The sequence below is a fragment of the Coloeus monedula genome (assembly GCF_965178545.1).
Source record: "Coloeus monedula genome assembly, chromosome: 3".
Lineage (NCBI taxonomy): Eukaryota > Metazoa > Chordata > Aves > Passeriformes > Corvidae > Coloeus > Coloeus monedula.
Window position 1 is genome coordinate 23,293,158 of NC_138783.1, and position 22,935 is coordinate 23,316,092.

At 46.3% G+C, this 22,935-nt stretch overlaps 2 protein-coding genes across 2 annotated transcripts in view; one reads left to right on the forward strand and one right to left on the reverse strand.

Moving 5' to 3' along the window:
- Positions 1-10,574, forward strand: part of ARHGAP31 (Rho GTPase activating protein 31) — a 59,814-nt gene extending 49,240 nt beyond the window's left edge. The window contains exons 10-12 of the mRNA XM_082277958.1: positions 854-1,474; positions 1,811-2,121; positions 3,021-10,574. Of these exons, the coding sequence (XP_082134084.1) occupies positions 854-1,474; positions 1,811-2,121; positions 3,021-5,474 (3,386 nt within the window). The 3' untranslated portion in view covers positions 5,475-10,574. The remainder of the gene's footprint in view (positions 1-853; positions 1,475-1,810; positions 2,122-3,020) is intronic.
- Positions 10,575-17,313: 6,739 nt separating this feature from the next.
- On the reverse strand, positions 17,314-22,543 carry UPK1B (uroplakin 1B; the record flags this gene model as incomplete). The annotated part of the gene is made up of 7 exons (XM_082278037.1): positions 22,463-22,543; positions 21,733-21,933; positions 20,166-20,240; positions 19,340-19,450; positions 18,870-19,049; positions 18,005-18,088; positions 17,314-17,364 (listed from the first exon to the last, which is right to left on the reverse strand). Exons 1-7 carry the CDS (start codon positions 22,529-22,531, stop codon positions 17,314-17,316), a joined length of 771 nt encoding a protein of 256 aa, XP_082134163.1. The 5' UTR covers positions 22,532-22,543.
- Between the last annotated feature and the right edge of the window lie 392 nt (positions 22,544-22,935).

Genomic DNA, 22,935 nt, shown 5'->3' on the forward strand with positions numbered 1-22,935 from the left:
GTGAGACACCCCTAGCCTATACTGTAAGGGGGAAGGATTGCAGCTCTGCATTTTCAGCAGCATGGATCACGGAATCACAGAATGGTTTGGGCTGGAAAAGGCTTTAAAGGTCTCCTAGTTCAAACCCCCTGTCATGGGCAGGGACACCTTCCACAAGACCAGGTTGCTCAATGCCCATCCAACCTCATGCCAGGGATGAGGCACCCACAGCTTCTCTGGACAGCCTGTGCCAGGGCCTCACCAGCCTCAGTGGATGCTGCAGTCTGTGTCTGTCTCACCATGTTGTGTATCTTCATATGCTTATGCCATGGCTGCTGATGTGTGCCCCCACCTCTGTGTGCATGCCTTTTTGACTCTTTTCTGTGTTGTTTATCTCAGTGCACCCACCTGAGAACTACCACTGTGTTTAGCTGCATCTGTATTGGCAGTTGGATTGCTTTGATTTCTTTCTTGGTTATTCTGGGCACAAAAAATCCCATTCGTAGATGAAAAAGGCTTACAATAAGCTAACAAATCCTGGTGTGTGCATTGTGGGCAGTATGTATGTGGGCAGTATGTATGTGGGCAGTATGTAGCCCTAGACTTGGCTGCATCTGATAGAGAAGGGTGTCTAATAAAGCTGATTTCCACTGGAGGACATTCAATCCAGTGCTGCCTGCCCATTTTGAAGGAGGCCCTAGGGCTAGAGCATAGAAGGTCTTCAGTACATAGTGTCTCCATCTATCTGGGGAGATGTGAGTGTTCACCAGGGCAGGACTCATCCCTGGAGGGATTGAGGAGGGCTCCTCACAGAGGAAGTTTGTTTGCTAGTGCTTTGCTTCGCACTGACTTGCTCCTGTGTTCCCGTCTCTAGGGGAGGATGACAAAAGCAGGTTCAAACGGTCAGTGACTACTGGAGGATTCTTTGTTCCCACGAAGATACGGACAGGAGGCACAGGCAGCTCATATGACCTCAGCAACGAGAATGAGTGGGAGAGGGAAGGATCTGCCATGGGGGCCAAAGGAAGTTCAGAGCTGGCTGGGGAGAAAGGTCCTCCCTGGACACCACAGGTGAAGTCACCCCCTGAGCAGCTGAAGGTTTTCCGGGTAGCAGAGGATGCTGAAAATGAGCAGACTTCAGCCAAAGGAGTGCTCATGTTCTACACCTCTGAAACAGCCACCAAGTCAGGCTTTCCGAGCAGCCTCTTTCCCTTGGAGGCCTCCCCTCGTCACCAGAGGAAAGCCCTGAACATCTCGGAGCCATTTGCTGTCTCTGTCCCACTGAGGGTATCCGCAGTCATCAGCACCAACAGCACACCCTGCCGCATGCCCACCAAGGAGAAGCATTCCCTTTCCAGTCTAGAGGAGCTGTCTTCTCTGGTGGAGAGCACGAGCCCCTCTGCTCTGGAGGCAGGGACCCACACAAGGACAGAGCAGGCAGCAGAGCGCAAGGAGAAACAGTCGGGGCCAACTCTGCCAGTGGCAGCATCCACAGGTAAATTGTCTTAAGGAGAGGGATATGGATCCTCAGTTGGGCTGCTGGAAGTGCCCCTGCAGCTTGGTGGTGTGGAGGTTTCTCCTGCCTGACTTGTGGCAGGAATGAGACCAACCTGTAGCAGGGTGGGTGTTGACTCTGACAGCAGGCCAGGGTGGTGCTTGTTGCAGCAAGGAGTCTGGGGAGGTGGGTGACCTCCCAGAAATGTCTGGGTGTGCCTGGAGGGGGCTCTTTAGCTTTGTTAGTTGGTGTTGGCTCTTAGCAGCACTGCTTTGTCCCAGGGCACAAGTTCTCACTCTCAAATAGTTACATTGTTCGTTTGTGTTTCTGATCCAGGCTCTCCTCCTGAGGAGCTGGTGGCAGCCCGGAAACCTGAATCCTTGGAAACTCCACAGCCAGCCGCAGAAAATCAGGAGATGTGTGGGCAAAGCAGCTGCACAAGCAGCACCAGCAGCCCTCAGCAGTCCTCAGAGCAGAGTCCCACCTTGGAGCAAACACCAGCTTTGGAGTTCTATAAGGGGCCACTCCCAGCAGACAAAGCAGAGCAGGGACAGCTCAAGGTGAAGGATGTCTCCTCAGAAGGCAGCTGTGACCAGCAGGAGACTGAGATGGCTAAGACAGAAGAAGGATCACGCCTAAGAGATGTGGTAAGGAGGAAGGCATGAGAAAGGTGGGGGACCATGTCGTGGTAGTGACTGGGAGGTTGTTTAAAGTTTCATTGTGTGTCTTTAGTTGGGAAAACTCAGTCTGTGACTTAGGCAAAGCAGCACCTAGACTTGACCATGGGCTGATTTACTTCACTTCTATGAAGTCACCGTGTGGTGATTTACCTTTATGTAACTACCTACTGTCCCCTTTTGGTCATCTTTTCCAGTAACTGTACAATTTCAGTCTGTACCATCTGTCTGCTCTGAGACTCTCCAGATGTGAGACTGTCCGGATGTCTGAGCATTTTGACCCGTGGTCTCTGAATTCCCCTTCTAATTTTGCTGTCTCATTTGTCCTGGGCAGCCTGAACAGTCCTTTTTACTTCCATTCTCTACACACAATTTTATTTTTTTAATTCTTACTATTTTTTGCCTCCTCTGTATCTCTAGCAAAGCCTTTTCACCAAGTTTCTTACAGCGATACTCATCTCTGGACAGCTATTTAAAGATCTGTTGGCATAGCTCCTTGAATAGATTATTCATTCGAGTTTGTGTGCAGTTTGGGAATGCATATTCTCTGGCAAGGCCAAGTGAGCCTGAATGGGAATTGCTGAGAAATGGGCTGGAACATTCCAGCTACTCATTCAGCTCACTATTTCAGTGTATCTGTCCAGGCCTCCTTTTGGCTGCACCTCAGACCTTCTCCTCCATAAACCCACTTGTTTATAGATGTATTTTCTTCCTTGAACTGGTAGCAGTCTGTGTGTCTGTGTTTCTGTACCCGTGAGTGTGCTCATCCAGGAGCCTGGCTGTTCTGGGAGGGCTGCTTGGGGAAAATGGAGGGGTATTTATTGGTAAGTTGTGAGCTCCCAGGTGATGGCATTTCTTCTGTTTTTCAGACTGAGGAGGACCTGGCGAATGCCCTTCTAGACCCACTGTGGCCAGAGATACAGCAGGAACTGAAAATTATAGAACCTGAAGAGGAGCTCTTGCTCTTGCCAGCAGCTGTCCCCAAGACAAGCCCAGTTTCTGAATCCTCTTCTCCAGTACAAACAGAAAGTCTTTCCTCTGGCCCAGGGCAGAGTACAACACTCGCTGAGCAGAAATCTGAAAGCAGAGCATCACAGATAACTCAGGTGCCTTTATTTGGTGGCAGTGGCGTGGAGCAACAAGACAGCCTCCCCAGCTGCCAGTCTGATGCAGTTGCACAGCAGAGTAGTGCTTCAGCCCTACCCAAACTGGGCACTCTTCCAACAGGCACAGCCACTCCAAAGAACCACCACTCAGTGGTGGACAGCAGGAGTGAATGTCTCGCTCCTACCCTCGACTGGAAGCTTCATGGTCAATCAGAATTTAGTGAGATTGCCCCAAGTGATGGATTTTCTTGTTCCAAAGGAGCATGTCCAGAATCAGGGAAAGAAAAAGATAGCACTTGCCAGCTGCAGAGGGAAAAGGATGGTCTTACCAGAGTCCAGACTCAGAGGGAGAAGCATGAGATAATGACTACTGATGAAAGGGACACATTCTCCTCCAAGGCACTGAGTGGAGCTGGAATCCAGGAGGTGAAGGAAGGCAGTACTATTAGCAGAACCCAGGATGCTGGTGACCAGGATGATGAGGATGCCTGGACAGATAATGTGCAGAGCTTAGAACTTGTGGAGCCATGGGAGGATCACCAGTGGGTTACAAGCCCTCTCCATTCCCCCACTTTTAAGGACTTTCAGGAGAAAATGACACAGGAGTTTCACCCACAGAGCCAGAGAGCAGAGACAAGCCTTTCCCTTAGACCACGGTTCAGTCGCAGCCTCTCCCTGGACAGTAAAGACACAGTGCTGAGTCTGTGGACTACCCCCTTCTCTTTCATAGATGTCACTGACCAGCAGCAACCATGCAGTGACATTCTGCATTCAGGGACTTGTGAGCTGTCCAAAACACAACCCATGTCCCCCTCTAGTTTGGGTAAAGCTCTGCAAGGTGGGAATGGCCCAAGTCCTCCAGATGAACCTTCAAAACCTGAGTATCCCCTTACCAGGGAGAAAGCACCAGCTGAGAAAGCAGGACCCTCCAGAGTCCTTCTTTCAGAGACAGACGAAAAGAAAGTGCATGTGAGTAAAGAAAACCCTTGGAGCTCAAAGTTGTCCTTGCCACACCAAAATAGCCCAGGCAGTTCTTCACAGACAAAGAACACAAAGGAGGAGTTATCCATCTCTCAGGACACTGCCCTGGGAGGAGAGACTGTCACCAAAGCATTGTGTTCTGCCGCTGAGTCACAACTGAGTAATAAAGGTGAAGAAACACCTCGCAAAGTAAAGACCAGGCCTTCATCCCTCAACCTGGATTCACTCCTCCCAGCCCCAGATTTCTTCACATTTGAGAGCCTGTCCATGCCATCTGCCCCTGGGAACCTCCTGTATGGGCAGAAGGAAGTAAAAAGCAGTGATTCTGTTCCATCCCTGCCGACACACTGCCCTGCTGCCAGTAGAGGTGTTCCCTGGGGGTCTCGTTTCAATGCCCCCGTGGATCTAGACTTGGATTACCTAGCAGTGGCCCATGCCACCACTGGCCGTCGTAACTCTGCCCCGGTCAGCGTGTCAGCAGTCAGGACCTCCTTCATGATTAAGATGTGCCAGGCTAGAGCGGTGCCTGTGATACCGCCCAAGATTCAGTACACCCAGATCCCCCAGCCCCTGCAGGCTCAGAACACTGCTCCAGCTGCTGAGAAGAAGGAAGCAGAAGCCAAGCAGGCCATCAGGCAAGCTTCACGGGTGGCATGGAGCCACCTGGAGGCCCCCAAGAGCCCGCTGACAGAGAAGAAAGCCAAAGCAGAGAAAGAAAACAGTGACCCGGCTCAAAAGGACTCAGCCTGTCCTTGGCATGGCAGCCTTGGCTCTCCACTGGAGCCATCTCAGTCCAGTCATCACCCTGCTCTGGATGCCCCTGTTCTGCGCCGAAAGCGCACCTCTGGCGGGGAGACAGCTGGAGATAACCCACAGTCTTCAAAGATAGAGAGGCCATCAGGGTTCTCCAAACCCTCCTACAGATCTAGGCCTGGGAGGCCCCAGAGTCTGATTCTCTTCAGTCCCCCTTTCCCCATCATGGACCACCCCAGCTCCTCAGCAGACTCCAGGGTGTTGTTGTCACCCATCAGGAGCCCCACTCAGACCACCTCTCTGAGCCCCATTTGTGGCGATCTGTCCGACCCTGCGCGGACAACGCCTGAAGGGGTGACGCTGCGGAACAAAATGACCATCCCCAAGAATGGCCAGAGACTGGAGACCTCTACCAGCTGCTTCTACCAGCCCCAGAGGCGCTCTGTGATTCTGGATGGACGAAGTGGGAGGCAAATTGAGTAGCAGCTGTTTCTCCTATTCTTTTTCTGTGATGGTTGGAGTGGGAGTGTCCAAGACCAACTCTGTTGCCATTTTGCTGTTGTTATGACTATTCTCTGCAAGATGGACCTGAATCCTTTATGGTTTCCTGCAAAGCTTTTGCTATGGAAGGTCACAGTATCTTTGTCGTGCTTTTTGTTCCCCTTGTCTCCCCTGCCCAGTTCCTCACTGTCTGTTTTTTTTGGTAAGCTGGTCCCAGGGAACTTGCATTTCTCACACCTATTTTCTAACAAGCCCTGTGAAATTCTCATCCTCCCTATGGAAAAAAGGAAAAGTAAATCTCTGTATAATTAGAAAATAGGGCTGAGAGGAAACACTCTTACAAAGCACTGCAGCCCAGGATGCAGGGGCAAAACATCTGCTGAGGAGCTAAGTCCAGATGTTTGGGAACTCCTACCATTGTTTCCCAGACACCAATGAAGGACTTTCTGATTAATCAGTGTAAATAAACAGTGCAGGAGGCTGGGGATAGCTGAAGAGGAAGGTGAAGCTGGCATGAGCAAATCACACAGGGAGTGAGACACCCAAGGATGTTCCAGTGATAAACATACAGCCTGAAGAGACTGCCTCCAGCTCTCTCCTTGCAACAAAGGAGATGCTCTTTCCAGCATGTGCAAGGGCTGGAATGAAAGCAGCTGGACAGGAAATGCCTAGCTGTTCTTTTAGTCTTCCAATTCTTGCTCATGAGTTTTGTGTGCTCAGTCACACCTTCCTGGGGCACACGAGATCTGTGTGGCTGAGGAATGAGTGTGCAGCTGGCTTCCCAGTGGTAGAGACCCCTCAGGCTGATAGCAATGAAAGCCAAGGCAAGGTCATAACAAAGGCCAGTATCAACTATTTTCATCATTGCTTAAAGCCAGATGACACCTCTGCAGCTATCTCCAGCTGAGCTCCACACTGCCAACAGCAGACAAAAGCAAGAGGATCTTCTTATCTCCACATCCTTGGGCTACTGCCCTCTTGCACCCTGACTGACATATCTTTGACCCTTGGTCTTTCATTGCCACTGTGTGGCATGTCCCCAGGTGCTTCTTCTCCATTTAAACTTCCTCTCCTATGATTTTACACTGTTTCTTTGAGAGCGTGGCTGGTTGCCACCTCCCTGGACCTCAGTGCTTTCAGATTGATTAAGAGTATGGTAAAGAGGATGATTTGTGGGACTGCAGAACCGATCATGAACAAGTCCTGAGAGGGGGATTTGAAGTGAATTAAACTCTCTCCTGAAGGGAACATTAATGTTACAGGCAAATACATGTTCAGATACGCAACAGCTGCCGTGGGAATAGAATTAAAGCTTCCTTTATAAAGCCTCTAACTCTGCATTCACCACAGGCTCATCTATTGCCTGATCTATGGCTGTGGGCAATGGCAAAGTCAGGTACAGCCTGTGCTGTCTCTGCAATTTAAGTGTCACTGGTGACTACGGAGGAGATGGGAACACAGTTGCTGCCAGCACTGAGATTGTCCCTGTAATGTGCTTGCAGGGGCCATCATTCCTGGAAATGTCTGAGTCCGTAGGCCCTCGGATGGGTATGATGGGCTGTAGTTTAAGCAGTAAACTGTTAGGAGGTGCTATAGCCACCACAATGAGTGTCAGCCAGAATTTCCCCAAAGATGTGAGTTTAGGGCTTTGTTTTCTGAAGCACTGGCAATTTTCAATGGTTAGTAAACTCAACCCATGAGCTTCTAGTCTGTACTGACTGTGTCACTTTATTAGTGCCATTGTGGCTGGAGGGCCCTGAGCCCCCCCATACAGGGCTCTCTCTGAACTCTTTGATTGCTAAAGGAGAGATATACTGGAGTATTTTTGAGAATTCTGGGCCTACAAATGCAACCGATATATCTTCAGCAGAATTTTCTCCTTCCATATCCGAAGGGAATGTGAAAAAACATGAGGGCTTTTCCTTGTCACCAGCTGCAGTCTTTGACCCTCCCCACTGCACTCTTTATTTGTGTATAGAGCCACACGGGAACAGAGCAGAAAACTAAGTCCCTGCTGTCAGTTTTGTTGAGGGAGATTATTAAACCAGATGAGAGCCTGGAGTTCTTGTTTGGGTCCATGTTCTCTCACAGGCAGCAGCCTATGCTTTACCTGGGCAAGCTGTGGACAGCAGGCCCAGAATATGCAGCTTCATGACAATTGTATTATTCTACTCCCAGACCATAATATGCCTGTGCAGCCTCTTATTAAAACTAGAGAATTTCCAGTTCTTCATGCTCCTCTTAGTTAGCACAGCTCCATACTGCATTTACATGGCACTGCCTCATGAGAAAGCTTTTAATCACTGTGGCTGGCTTAATGACAAAGGGAAGGTGTGATACGAGGTGTTGTGGTAAGGTTTTAGAGGAAGTAAAGTTTGTGGAAATGATGTCCAGTTTTTTTGGCATCAACAAAATAGTTTACTTTGGGCAAGGACTTACAGTCTCTCAGTTCCTAGAAGTTTTGACTGCCAAGGCACCTGGAAGGGAGCTAGAGAAGCTCATGAAGTAATGCATCAAACAGAAAAGAAAATGTGATGAAACCTTGGCATGTTAAAACAATTTTTTCCCCCCTCCTTATTCTCGTATAAGCTGATCTATGAACAAAAAATGAGGTCTGGCAATTTGTATATAATACACTGTCTCAACTCTTAACAGCATTCCAGTAAGTAATAGTGCTTTTGGCATAAGTGGTGAAACTCCTGCAAGAGAAAATTATTAGAAATCTTTACTTGATATTAAAGATCAGCCTCAACTAAAATCTGCATCCAGACTGTACTTTTTAAGGGTGTTTAAGAATCTGAATTCAGATCTGGGTCCTGGATTTTAATTAAGCAGAGATGCTGTAATAATATCTCTATTTTGTAGCTTGATCACATTTCTTATCTACAATTTCATCTCCAGCCTTCAGGTGATGTATCAAGAACACTTAAAGTAAAGCCCCAGGTCCTGCAGAGATGAAAGCATGTTCTTGGTTGCAAGGTGCCCTGTTGTGCAGGTGTCATCATTCCCCACTCCAGACTCAGCCTTCTGCAGAGCCTGTAAAGCTTGGTGATGGATCCATGCTGATACTGGCACCTGGAGTCACCTGAAGGACCAGAGCTTGGGAGTTGGACAGGACCAGAAGACAGATGCCACCTCCCATTGAATAGTGCTGCCTGGGTGGCAGGAGCTTCCTGAGATCCAGCTTACTAAGCTATCCCCAGTGTCAGTTTCGGGGTCAGACCTGATCTCTTTAAGAAAGGATTTTCTTCTTTCTTGTGGTTTTTCTTCTTAGTTTTTGATTTGTTTTCTATTGTTCTTGTTTTTTGGGGGGTTTAGTTTCTGTTTTTCCTTTGTTTATCTGTGAAGCATTATGAAGAGGGATAGATCAGATTTATGGGAGACGAGTCTGGCCCAAGAGAGCCAAGCTAGTTTTTCTTGGTATTACTGAAAGGACCTTCTTAAATAGACTGGCTCATCATCTGCAGCTCCACAAGGATCACTTCAGAGACCCTGCAGTACATTTCAATTCTCCTGAGACTGTGAAAAGTAAAGGCTATTCCCCAGTTTGCAGATGGCCCCAGTATCAGACATGACAAAATATCACCAGCATGTGTTGCTTGTGAACCTTTACCAGTGGAAGACAAGTGAGTAAATTTCACTTATTCTTCCCATGTAGTCAGAGGGTTGGTGCAGCTTCTCTTAAACATAGTTCAGAGGGAGAGGGCTGAGCTGGCAAAGGTGAGAATCCCTGATGGAAAGGAGGGGCGTGGATAATGTTAGCTCATGTGGGAGCTGCCTCACTGGCAGGAGAGGAAACAGAAATGAAGATTATATTTTACCTTATAAACTCCAGTCCTCTGGGCTGTCCATCTCATGCTATCACTGCAGAAAGACTGAAGTACTTAATTCTTTTGCCTTTAGAGCTTCAGAGGAACGTAGGTCTGTATTAGAGAGGATCCATGAAGCCTGCAACGTTTTCCCCCATCCAGAGTCCAAATGGTGCAATCAAAATCTTTTTTTCTTTCTTTATGGATTCTGAAACGCCTGTAATGGTGAATATTTTTAAAATTTATATATATATATATATATATATATATATAAGATCATTCTATATAAATGTATTAAAAAGGAAGTGTAATTAAAATGAAGGAATTTCCTAAATAGTATTTTACACATCTGTGATACTTGGGCTGATGCATGGGACTGTTTTCTGCTGCTACGTTTGCAGCACTGAGAGTGTGAGATAAATGGCTTTTTGCCCACAGATTAGCTAATTAGTTCTGGTTAATCTGTGGTAGGCAGAAGGCCTGAATCTGCCTTCCTCAGAAGGATCTTGCCCTGGGAAGGAAGTGACAAGATCAGGGGAGACCAGAGTTCAAGGGTTGATTTAGCTTTCCACCACAAGCTTCTCCCCAGTCCTTGAAAATGCAAGCAATCTACTGAAGCATATACCACCTTTCAGGCATGCCCAGGTTTTGCAGTTGTCCCTTTTGCTTCTCTCCATCTCTAGAAAAAAAAGAATAAAAATCTCTAGGGGTGGGGGGAGAAGCTGCAGCTGATCCCAATTTTGTTTAACCTGTGCTTGCCCCTAATTGATGTAAAGGCTTGGTGATAAATAATGCTGCTCCAAGCAAGGAATGGAAAACTTCCCATTGAGTTCAACTAGAGATGGAGTAGGACTTTAACAGCCCCAGAAAGGAAGGATGGCAGAAGGCAAGAACTTTCTGAGGGTTCCATGCAGCAGTCCAGACCTTGGATCTCGTGCTTGCAGCCACTAGTCCCCTTTGAAATATTATTTGCTGCCAGGTCAAGAGAAGGGCTGGAAGCTGGACACTATGAAGAGGACTGTCTCCATCCCATGGGCCCTGGTTTGTGATTATTTTTCTTGCTAGCTCTGATGAATTGCAGTTTTGTTAAGCTTTTTTCTCTGTGTGGACTTGCCTGCCTCTGTGCCTGATTGTTTAAAAAAAAAAAAAAAAAGAAAAACAACAGCCACAAAAGAAAGATGTTTTGCCAGGTCTCAGCCATGAGATTAAACTGGAGTTTTTATAAAAACAGATCTGTGCCCTAGTGATGTTTTGTAACATTTTATTATTTTTCTGGATTTGACTTATGAATGCAGTGCAAATGCTTTTGTCATCCTCTGATATGGAGTTTGAGCCCCTCTTTTGTTTTGTGAGTGGCCAGGGCACTGATCTGTGTTTGTGTGGGCTTTGACGGTGGGGATTAAAGGTTAGGGCCTGACCACACACTCTTCTGATTGGAGGTTATGGGAACTGCACTTTCTTTGCAGCTCTGAAAATGAAGTGAGGGCTGGGAGATTTCTGTAGAATTAATGGTATCTGAAATGCTTTAAAATTTTCAAAGGTAAAATTGTCTTTTTTCTTACCGTTTCTAGTTCTACCAGGCTGAAGTTTCAGTGGTGTACTACCATGTCCTCCCATTTAGCACACCTGCAGAATTCTGCCTTGCCTGTCATAATGCAGGGCAACTCAGAGTAGAGTATGGAAAAACTTTGTGATCCCAGTGCTTGTACAGCAGAAGCCAAGCTGGAACAGGAGAAGTTACTATGAAGGCCTCTGGTGCATCATGTATGCAATTCTGTTGATTTGTAAAGGACAAGCAAGAACTTAAACAAATTATGAATTTAGTTCCTTGGCTCTCACTGACCCAGTCTCTGAGCTGTAGCATGGAAGCAAATATTGTTATTATGTGTCTCTAATTCCATGCTGGGAACAAAGAGAGAAAAAAAAAAAGAGGGGTGTTCTTGTGCTTGTAGCCTCAGTGGACATATCTGCAGCACAGCTTGCTCTGTGTTCTCCCTAAAAGGCAGATGAATCATCAGGTTAAATGAAATATTTTTTTTCCTACTCAGCTGCTGAACTCAGGGCTTGACTCCCTTTCCTACCTCCTTCATGACTTCAGTTTCCCTTTAGGAAAATGCCTGGGTTGTGCTTCCTGCTTACCATGGCAACTGGCACACAAATTGAGAGAGAAAACCACGTTTGTTGGAGTCTGGAATTGTTGTTAGCCAGAGCCAATTATTACTGCAGTATGAGAACCAGTATTTTCCTATTCTTTGTGCCACAGAGTCTAGCAGTGGCTTGGCCATAAGGCAAGGGGAGAATCTCAGACTGCCCCACAGCATTCCCATGGTTATGAAAATTAGGCAAAAGGCTCATGCTCCAGTCAGCACTGTGCCCCAAATCACGGTGCTTAAACATATGGAAATGCTTGAACACAATTTCAGCCAGTTTCTTTTGCCTGCCTGACTCAGGACAATGCCCTGTGTAGGTTGTATTGGAAGCCACAGCTACAACATCTTGGATACTTTCAGCTAAGCCAAAACCAGGATTAAGCAAATTCCCACCCTGGCTGTTAACCAGGAGTCAACCTAGCCCAGTGCCAAGGAGCATTTGACACTGGTATCTCATGCATCCTCACTGCAACACAGAAGTCCAGCAGCTCTGGGCACCAGGACATTCCACTGGTATCCCACTGGATGGGGCTAAAGGTCAGCTGGCAGCAAAGGGGAGGCAGGCAGTGTGGGGAAGGGAGACTGGCACAAGGCACCACCACCAACAAAAAGAACAGAATCATAACAGCCAAGATGGAGAAAGGCAGTGAGATTTCTGAGTTCATATTCCATCTGAGTAGGATAAAGTTTTCAAAGAACATGCCTCACCACAAGGGTAAAGGATGAACAGTTTCAGAGTTAAGGATTAGAAATGAGTGGGATCTGCAAAGCTCAGGGGAGCCCAAGTCCTGCTGCCCTCAGAAGTTAGACACAGTGTGAGTGTTAAAACTAACGTTTGCCTCACTCCATAATTAAACAGTGTAGGTATTTTCTTATGTTTTATTAGCAGACTGCAGTGTGAGATGAACTATGTTTTGCAAACCTAGACAACTCCTAGGAATTACAATTGCAATTTGGGTCCAGATCCATCTTAAAATGGGACCTGTTTTCTTCCATAGCACATCTGCTGCAGAGGGAACACCTCTCTGTCATTTAAATCCCTTATCTGAAAAGACCAGGAAATATTTGAATTCAGTGAGAGGAAATGACTTCCAAAAAACTTTGTAGCTGCTTAAGAAAGAGCCACAAGGTACAAAAACATGGGAACAACCAGAGCTGGAGAAAGGAGAATAACACACATGATGATTATTAAACGGAGGAAGTTTCCAGATAAGTAAAACTCAAAAAACTCCACACCCAGCTATAAGATTGAGTTGAACCAGTCTGAAGAATATCAGGTAACATTTCATAACAATCAGGAAGAATAAATCAGAAAAAATGTGTGCTCACAAACCGCTTTACTTTTTTTTTGCACTGTGAGGTAATTTACTTTAAACACCAAGGGTCAGACAGTGTACAAGGACTAGGCTGGTTATTTACAGGGATTTTTTGAAGTGACTTGGCTTTACAGTCTCCAGCCTCTGTGCCAGCCACTGTACCCTGGTAAAGGTGAGTGTTGCTTTGGGAAAAATAGAGAAGTCCTGCATTGGCTCACAGTTAGCAACAGCTCTGGGTAGCCAGAGCAGCTCACTGCTCATCACTTGTCTCTCTTGCAGGGTTTATCTTCACTAGTTGATGCCTGAGGTGGCCACCTAAAAACAGAGGCTAGACAAGAATAAGAGAATAAATGTAGGTATTTATCTGAAGGGCCTTCAAAGGTACACCCTGGGCAGTCAAAAGGCTACACCCAAGATGGACCCTGGGTCACAGGTTCTTCACACTTTTATAAGTTTGGTTCATTTGCATATCAGGGTTAATTCTCCAGGCATAACTTCAGTTAATGATGTCATTACCCCAAGTTTGTCCCCCCCTTCTCTCGGCTTTAGTTTACACATTTTGGGGTCTGGTGTCCTTCAAGAGCAAACCTGGAGAGGCTTGTTATGTCTAACCAGCATGAGAGAACAGCAGCTAACAGGCCACAAGGAACTTCAGAGTTACACACCAGGCAGTACAGGATTTGAAAAATAGAAAAATTAAAACCTAAGGCATCATAGTGATCATGCGAGAACTGCACATGCCCTTGCCTATGATGTAATTTCACCTCCTGAGGAGGTCAGGAACACCCTCACCTTTTTTCCTGTTGAGGATAACCCCCCAGCAGTCATATTCCACTCCTCCTGAAGCAGGATCTCCTAAAGATAGATGCCTGAGATTACAGGGAGAGCTCTTGCAGGAGGTTCCCAGCATACCACACATTGCAGGGGCTTTCCCCAGTTGCCAAGGAGGGCAGGGCTGCCAAGGGTTGGCTTTGTTTATGAATTAGTTTTACGTGATTGCTCCCGATAAACATTTGCTTGGCATGACTCCCTGCTGTAAGGAATGTGAAAAACTAGGATACCAGGGCAGTGAGCAGGAAAGGGAATAAATCACCCATGCCAGAGGATACTGACCACCACTGGCAGCGTGGTTCCCAGTTTTCCCAATGAGGTGGGTAAACAAATGCAAGTATGGCACATAATGGCCATTGTATGTTGTAAGGAAACCAGCAAGGTAAAGAAAAGCAGGGCCTGAAAGAGTTTGTGCAAAGAGGTCTCCTGCAGAAGTGAGGGGAAGGGAGGAAGGGGTAGGAAAACCTGTTGGAAAAATGGGGTCAAGGCAAAAAATACACAAAGGCAGCCCCACACTGCCACACTGCCTGAAGGAACAGAGACCTTCAGTACTGCCAGCCACAAACATTCGGCAGTGTGAAAAACACCAGGTTGCGTTTCTCTGTGTGTGGGAGGGGAGCTGAGGGTTTGGGATTCTTTCTGGATTGGAGGATATGCCACTCCATCAATTATGAACAGAGGATGCTTCTCAGTGAGACTCTTGATTTCTCAGAGCTGGGAATATTGCAATAAATTAATAATCTAAAAATACATTTGGTAACTCCATGGGAGAATTGATGAGAGAGAGAGAGAGAGAACTGTGAATATTCACACCTACAGAGAATAAATACACAGAGCAAATCTGCAAACAAACCATACGACTTCCACCTGGGGCATTTTTTTTTCTTCATCCTGTCTTAGCAGGATGTCTTAGTCCAGCAGTTTTCATGCACACATGCCTACAGCCTGCTCTGAAGACCACATACATCCATGCCTTCAGGAAGCAATCCAAACAGCTGAGAATGACCAGGATTTCTTTACAAGTCTCAGCTGACACATAAACCTGATCACCACCATTCCTGTCAAAGACTCCATCCCCTCCTCACCCTTTCCCTGGCACCCCAGGTAATGAACTTGCAGAGGCTGGAATCAGCCTTCAGAAGCATGGCTTTTTCTGGTTTTTCAGCAGGAATTTTTAAATATCCTGCTCAACATCATTCTGTCATCAGTCCAATCTCCTCCTACCCCCTTAACTGAGGCAGATAAAACTTGGTTTTTCTGGATGCACTGTGGCATGTTTGACCCTTCTGCACAGATCCACCATTGCCTGGATCACTTGGTCACAGCTTTTATTTTTTAGTACACAAATAATGAAGTGCACTGGGAGGGAAAGGCTTAAGAAGCAGAAAGCAAATTTGAAGAACCCAAACCCAAATTGACTTGAGCTGCCATTTATGTTACAGGTCAATGGTATCATTTGCAACTGTTTGGGGCAGTTAATACTGCAATAGTCTATTCAAAGTAGTCTCAGTTTCTCTTCTCCTTCAAAATCCTGCAGCATTTTCCTCTGTATTAAATGCAGTGCTGTAATCATACCACATTTAGATGTCACAGAAAGGATCTAGGTCTGAGGAAGAAGACCAGAGGAGGAAAATAGTATTTGATCGTACCTGCTTCTGTGGTCCTCCAGTTTTCTCCAGGCTGAATGTCCAGTGACATCCATATTCAGAAGGGCTTACTAGCCTCTAGAAAATCCCACAGCCACTTGTTTCACCCATTTGCAGAGCTGCTTCAATTTCAGAAACAACTCAAGCAAGAGGCCCTTATGCAGGAGGGCAGCTATCCACAACAGCTGCCATGACCAAGAGTTGCTGGAGGGTTTGGCTGAGCAAGGACAGGTCTCTGTGCCTGCCATGTCCTTCCTTCTCCTCTCCTCTCCTCTCCTCTCCTCTCCTCTCCTCTCCTCTCCTCTCCTCTCCTCTCCTCTCCTCTCCTCTCCTCTCCTCTCCTCTCCTCTCCTCTCCTCTCCTCTCCTCTCCTCTCCTCTCCTCTCCTCTCCTCTCCTCTCCTCTCCTCTCCTCTCCTCTCCTCTCCTCTCCTCTCCTCTCCTCTCCTCTCCTCTCCTCTCCTCTCCTCTCCTCTCCTCTCCTCTCCTCTCCACCAGGTGAGTGGCTGGTCTGTGAGGATTGTCAGTTCTGAAGGCACAGTCACACAGAAAACTTTGTCTGTGTTGCAGGGACCCATTTCTTCCTCAAGCTCTTTGCCCTTATATCTGCCTCCTTCTCTCCCCCAGCACTCTGGCACGGAACTATTCGGCTGCTGAGTCTCTGGAGCACGCTGCATCCTGGTGCTTTACCCTCTCTGTTACAGCATGTTAAAGCCTGACATTGTCCTGCCCCACATGTCCCAGACACAGACCTTTATTATTTACCCTTTCCAAAGACACAACCTTGAACAAGAGAAAAAAATCGCTTCCCTTTCTTTTTATTTAGTATTTTGGTGAATATACAAAAACAAAGAATCAAGGCAGATGGCAAGCATCAGGACCTGAACCAGTACATCTTTGGAAGAGGCTTCACCTCAAAATGCTCTGTGGAGGAGCACATTTCTCACAATACGTTTAACTAATGAAGCATTCACTAGGAAAGACACCAGCTCAGTCTGGGCCAAAGTAAACAGCCTTTATTGAACTGAGTGAGAACTGCAAGTACTGATGCAAGGACTGGGTTTGGTTCAGTTACCTCCTTGCTTGCATTTTTTCACAAGAGTTACTCACTGCCATTATTTGCCATTTGTCCTACCTGATCCGGGGATGTGGAAGGGGAATGACGCAGGGGATGTGACCATATACACACAGGTAGCTGAAGCAAGAAGCACAGTAAACTAGGAGCATGGGACAGCCACTTTTGTAAAGGCAACTACAGCACAGAACCCCTTGTAGTCTGCACAAATTCTAGCCCGTAGGTGTATGAAATCTTGTGTGAAGTACATAACAGCTTTTTTGAGGAAGTTGCTTGTTAGCAAGTGGAGCTTTTCCTGGACTGGCACTTCTGAAGGTAGGAGCACATGCAGTAGTTTCATCAAAGACAGGAGGTAGGCTTGAATATAGGCAGCATATTGCTGAGGAGTGAGCTAGCCTTTTATTGGGCTTGACTAGCAACAGACTTTTTATCTGTGACATGTTTTTATCGCTGACACACATCAATGCTCAGAGAATCTGCCTTATTCTAAGGCAAGGGTGACAGAGACCAGCAAGAGAAGTTGAACAGTAAAATATAATAGAGAGGTCTGCAGTCTTCTCCCTTGCAGCATCTGTCCTTATTGCTCACAGGAGGTTACAGTTTTGCTCACACAGCCCTTGCTGAAGCATTATAATTTAAATTCAAACTAATTTTAGAGAGACATTTTTCTGGAGCAAGTGTTTCTTTTCTGATGTCATCAGAGAACAAATCAGATCACTTTTTTCCTTATGCTCCAGGATTTCTTGCACAGTGAAAAAAGAATTGTACCTCAGCCAGGAGGCATTAAGGCTGCAGAACAAGGGGCAAAGCACGGACACGAAGATTCTTTCCTGCAGTCATCAGTTCTTTGCGTCAAGTTTATGGGGGGCAAAAGTATATATGGGGGAGGTGGTGGGAAAACTTCAAATCTTCCATGGCCCAAGGAGAGTGGAACAGAAGACAAACACATGCAGATTCACATGGCTCTTCAGGACAGCACTGAAGACGCTGGGCCTTCAGTATTCAATCCCACTCCAGTAGAACATGGTACCAAGGAGGACACAGAACTGAAACAACAATACTGTTAAGTTTCTCTGCTCCCCATTTCCTGCTTTCCACCTCTCCCCCAGCCCCATTTAGTCCAACTGTTTGGAGAGATTAACAGAAATTCTTGAAAAGCAAAGCCTGTTCAGGCAGAGGAAGCTTAAAGTTTTTTATCTGCACAGAAACTACACAGCAAAGAAAGAAGATATGTGCAGCTATAACTATTTGACTATATCGCTCATCTCAATGGGGATTATCTGTCATGAAGCTGCTGAACCCTGAGTACTTAATACACTCATACAAAATCTTTGAACTACAAACCGAATTATCTATCATGATTACTGCTTAGATGATCCAATACCCTTCACAAAGAAGTATCTGCAAGGTGTGTTTGCTGTGTTGTATTGCTGAGATGGCAGCAGGTCGCAGCAGGCCATGGCAGGCTGGAAGGCCATCTAGTTCCTCACCTCTGGAAGCCAGAATGGAGGGGAACTTGTAAATGTGGCTGTTAGTGGAGCAGGCTACAGGCAGATTTGTGATGAATGAATGACGATAATCTATGGACATTTTAAATGCGTAAGTCCCGTCATCCACCTCCACCCAGCTGGGTGTGGAACAGCAAGAGAAGAGAAGAGGAAATAAAGGCAAATATTAAGTACTTACAGTCCAGCAGAGGATGGCAAAGCCAAACCAGGCAACACCCCAGGCATGTGTGTTCTCTGGCCCAGAAATAGCATCGTAACAACCCTGAAAGACAGCCAGGAATGACTCAACACCAGTGCTGAGCCTGCACTGTGAGGCGACAAGCTTATTCACCCCTGAGAGAGACTTAGGTGGTATGGTGGCATGCTCCTCTCCTACTGCAATTTGGGTAGCTTGGAGGGTCTCAAAAAACCAAGCCAGAGCTACACTGCTTATTGCAACTTGCAGATAACTGACCTGTTTCTGGCTCCAGATACACAGACCCACCTCAAACACTTCAAGGACAACTTCCTGTGCCATTCACTTGCCAAGTACACTTAGATAACCAAACACAGTTGACAGAGAATTGACCTCCAGAATCAAGAACCTGAAGGCAAATTTGGAAGCTTGAACGCCTTCTAGAAATGCAAGCTAAGTACAGAAGCTGATGCTCATGACCCAGCAACCTAGTGAACAGGACACTCTGGTCAACCGAAAAGTTCTTCCTTGAGGAGGAGAACTGATGATTTGCTCACTCGTATTGTATACACTCATCCCTGGGCTAAGTTTGATTTAGCTACTGTCCATCTACATGTTAGAGATGTCACTTCTTACAAGTAGCTTGGGAGATTTCTCTCTCCATCAGGAAAGCCTCTGTCCCCAAAAAAATTCCTGTCCTGTGTTCAGCAACATGGTCAGGACTCTACAGGGATTTCTTCTCCTCCAGAAAGCTTTTGAACACCTGTAGCTTACAGTGAAGGAGAAAGGCTATTCACAGTTTCTTTCCCTTCCAGCAAGTCATTTTTGACTGACATATATTAACTGGAAAAAGCAGAGATGATCTTACATTGCTGTTATAGTAGCCAGGCACTCCAAGTTTGCAGCCATCAAGGTTGACGGGAAACCCGTGTGTATCCAGGACGCAGCAATTCCGTGGCCAGGGGTAGTCGGCGTCGCTGTGTGTGTCGCGGAAGGCAGACGTGTACTCCTGCCAGTCGGAGGGACCCAGCACCCCACAGCAATGGTTCTGCAGGGAGAGAGGAGGGAAGGGTCTTTGTGGGCCCAGGTCACAGCCCTGCACATGTCAGGACGCCAGTTAGGCATTAATCACCAATTTATGGGAGAGATTTTTGAAGTGCCTGTCTTTGACAGTCTGTCGTCTGATAAACGAGCTAAAGGGGGAGTGTGTCAGAACTTTCTTTAAGGTTCAAGGCAGATGCCTTGATCCTCTTTGTTATCCAGCAGCCCCAAGGAGGACTTGAAATTCCAGGCCTGCAGAGCATTTAGTAATTAGCAACTTTTCAGTGTTGTTATTACCTGAAGCATGAGTTTATCCCATGTCTTTGTGAGCTCTTTGTCACTGTTATTGGCTGGCTCTGTCTTCTGATATCCCTCCAGCATTTGCTTCAGGAAGACACCTGGAGTGTGCTACAGAAAAAAAACCCCAGCAGAGAAAAACGCAGAAACTATGTAAATAGGCGGCCATATAAAGCAAATACAAGGTTATTTGGGGAGGGTTTGTTTTCTTGTTTCAGTGTCCTGCTGGAGAACAGGAATGTTGCTTCTCCTCCAGTTTACACACGAGAGAATAAAGAGCAGGATTTGAGGGGCAGGAGCAACAAAGATGAAGATCTCAAGCAGGCACTACCAGATGTAGATCCCAACGGATGTGCAGAAGCTATGGATTGCATCTGGTATGTTGGAACTAAAGCACCACAAATCATTTCCATCCCCACAGTATCTCCAACAATCCATGTAATCTTTCCCTCTCCAGTAACACTGCCTGGGGCAACACTGAAGATTTGTCTTCTGTGTGTATGATAGATTAATCAGTCTGTAGCTGAAAGACTAAACACTGTATTGATGATTCAGCTAACCCACACTATTATTTCCTTAACTACAAGGCTGTAAACATTTTAAAATGTTAAAAATAACAAAACTATGTCAGAAAGAACAAAGTTATTTCTTTGATTAGAATAATGATGTTGGAGTTTTTTATTGTGGGGTTGTCTTCTGCTCAGCAGTAGTCCTGTGAGTTTACACTGTATTACCACATTTACTACACTGAACAGGATGACTGTGTGCCCTAGAACTTGTGTTTCCCAGCCCAGTTAAAAGAATACACGAGGGAAGAAATACTCACGGAGTCTTGGTAGGTTGCTGCTGTGATGCAAGAAGCCATTTCAAATGCAAAAGTGATCAGCATCAGAATGATGTACTGGGGGAGAAAGAGAGCAGAATTAGTTGTTGGAGAAGCAGTCCAGTATTTTTTTCCAAGATTAAGATGGAAACCCTGCTTGATGCAAAGATGGCCAGGCTATCATATTCCCCTCTGCCCTCTCTGTACTCCTAAATGTTCAGGTAGCCCTTCCCTGTGCTTGTTTCAATTTGCAATCTACTTTCTTGAAGGTGAATGACTGGAATTGTCCTCCATCTCACAGACAAGATTTCATCAGAACCTCTTGGCATTAAGACTACCCTGCCTCCATGGAAAATACTTTGTCCTTTTCTTTGTTGCGTCTCATTGGCAACCCATGTTTGTGTCATGTGTCCTCCTTCCACTTCCACTTGCCAGCTATAAGCTTTTCAGCAGGCAGCTGTTTAGTCCTAGCAGGAGATTGTACTTTGGGGAAACAGAAGGTGCAACTTAGGGTGTCAGTCAGATCCCCCTGAATTTTCATCATCAGATTTCCTGGACACTCCTACATTGTGACCAAAGATCCTTCATGAAAACACATTCCAAGGGTCACCTCTCATATTCTCTTTCACACTTTCTTTTCCCTTTCCAACATAATCCCTTTGACATTTTCCATATTCCTTTTGGAGCTCTCATGTCTGTTCCTCCTCCCACATTTTATAATGTTCTTCTCTGATTTAAGGCATGTTTTTCCGACTTACCCCAGCTTCTGTCCCGTCTACCCTCTCATATATCCTAAACCAGAGCCTTGGGTATCAGCCAAGACACCAAAATTCAGAGTTAAGGGAATTTTATTTCCTCAGCTGTTTGCTGGCATATTCCCTGGCCCAACAATTCAGACCTCTGAGTGCCTCTTGTCTAAAACAGACACCCTACAACCCCACAGTCATCCACGAGAGAGCTCATTCCAGAGTTTTCGTCCCTACCCTTCATTATTGCAAGCACCAATTAAGTTTTGCTACTGTCAAACTAAAGGACTAAGTAAGACATTGTACAGAGATTTGTCCACATCTTAACATTGTCCCTGGCTTATCCAAACCTCTGTCCCCACCCCTATAATTTCTGCCTGACTGCTGTCTTGTGTTCCTGATTGCACCTCTATTTGGTATCCTGACACTTACTAATGCCTTGTACAGAAGTCATTAACTATCAGCTCCTAAACTGAATAGTGTATGACAGCTGAAAAGCAGTATGGGGTGGGGAGAAACAAGCTATATGTGATTGCACAAGTGCTCCTGCATTGCTTCAGGGCAAGGTCAGGGTCAAGCCAGTCAAACCTCCACTGTGGCTACCTCCATTAGTTCCCTCAGCCGGGTTCAGGAGCTTCTTGTGCATGTGTCTTCACAGGAGACACCTTCTGGGACACCACAGCCATGAGCAAGAAGAACCTTTGGCTCCTTATCAGTAAAAAAGCTGCCTTTGCTCATTGGTTGATTCCCAAGGTGACCAGGGACACTAAGGCAGCATTTGTTCAGTTGGGCAGCAATAGGAAGGCAAACTTTGCCACACTTACCACCAGCAGCAAGGTCCTGCTGGCCTTAATGACTCCAATAATACCAAGGATAGACAGAGCAAAGAGTGCAAGGCCAACAAAGATGCCAATCCAGGCAGCAGCGTAGATTCCATTGTTTGCTGTGGCTTTCAGGAGAGGGTAGGGACCATGGGGGCTAGACACAACGTAGATACACTCTGCTGTCAGGGCAATGCCGCACATCTGGGAAGCACAAGAAATCCATTAGATCAGGCTTCACCAAAGAAATAGCAAAGACAGAAACAGGTGTAGAGTGCTTTCTTTCATTCAACTTCCTGCCAAATGGGAGCTACCCAAGTCCTCCTCTGCCCACCTGTACAATCTCTTGTATTGGGACTTCACAGAAGAATTGCAGGCAAATCTCACCCAGCCTTGATCTGAGAAGTCAGGCCTAGGACTTGAGGATGTTAAGAAAGAATGAACACAACCATTCCGTCACTATATGGAGAGAGGCGGCTGGAAAAATGTTGGTCTGCTCCTGCTGACAGTTCTAAGGCTTTTCCCCTAGAACCCATCTTGGTATTGTGGATCAGCCCTTGCTGTCCCTTTCCCACCCAACTGATCATCTAGGACAGCTCTCCTTATCCTCTTCTCTCATGGTTTACTGGACTGTTTATGTGTAAGACTTCACATGTGAAGAAAGAGAACTGCTGTTTTGAGAAGTGTCATACTGGAAGGAGGCCTCCACCCATACTTGTTCCACTTCACTTACCCCAATGACCACATTCCCAAAGACTAACAGACCCTGCAAGATGCGTACGCAACCATCACTTTTTGCCATCTTTAATTCTTCATGCAACCTAGAAAAAAAAACCAAATACAGTCTTCAGTTAAACCACTGGTACAGTATGCTTCACTCAGAAACACAAATTATCCATGTGGAAAGGGACAGGCAGAACTTGCCAGCCTGTCTGTACACCTCCCATCCCTTCCTTTATAGTAGTTTCAGAGAAGACACCTCCCCAAGTGTTAATCTGGTAACTCAAACTCTCCCTGATACTTGAGCTACAGAAAATTGGGACCACTTTGGGGGCAGCTGGTGTCTTCAGCTCCCCTTTGGGTAGGATTTTCATCATCACAACAGGACTCATGACAACCTCAGCTCATGGTATTTCATTTCTATCTGGCTGAAAACACCAGCTACATTTAGATGGACATGGGACAAGTTCAGCACCCTCACCCCAC